At 34.2% G+C, this 406-nt stretch overlaps 1 protein-coding gene across 1 annotated transcript in view; it reads right to left on the minus strand.

Annotated features, from left to right (window-relative positions):
* Positions 1-367: 367 nt before the first annotated feature.
* Positions 368-406, minus strand: part of JH06_5517 (hypothetical protein) — a gene marked incomplete at both ends in the record, with an annotated part of 1292 nt that continues 1253 nt past the window's right edge. Inside the window, one exon of the mRNA XM_014671142.1 lies at positions 368-406. This exon is cut by the window's right edge and continues 662 nt beyond it. Coding sequence (XP_014526628.1) covers positions 368-406 — 39 coding nt within the window.

Raw genomic sequence — 406 nt, forward strand, 5'->3', positions numbered from 1 at the left:
ATGGAAGGCAATTCTAAGGGATCAACTGACAACAGTTCTTACTCTCCAATGTCAATGATTTAGATCTACCAAATGAAATCGAAGATGAATCAGTTTCCTTCAGATTCAAGGAAGTCAATGCATTCAATTCTATGTCATCATATCTCTGAATTGATACTAGATAGACTCAGTTTATCTCCATTCATAAAGGAACTAGAATGAATAGTAATAGATTTCAGTTGAGGACATGAACTGATAGTACAACAACCTAGACTTCCAGTTTGACAGAATGTATTCTGTCTTAGAATTACTTCTTCTAACATCTTTTGATTCTGAAGGGAGAGATTAGGTGTTAATGCAAAACTACAAGGACCAAAATCGATCTTCTTTAAAGAAGGAAGTTGATAGAACAACAATGTTGGTGTAG

This window comes from Blastocystis sp. subtype 4, assembly GCF_000743755.1.
Source record: "Blastocystis sp. subtype 4 strain WR1 chromosome Unknown seqid_0190, whole genome shotgun sequence".
Classification (NCBI taxonomy): domain Eukaryota; class Bigyra; order Opalinata; family Blastocystidae; genus Blastocystis; species Blastocystis sp. subtype 4.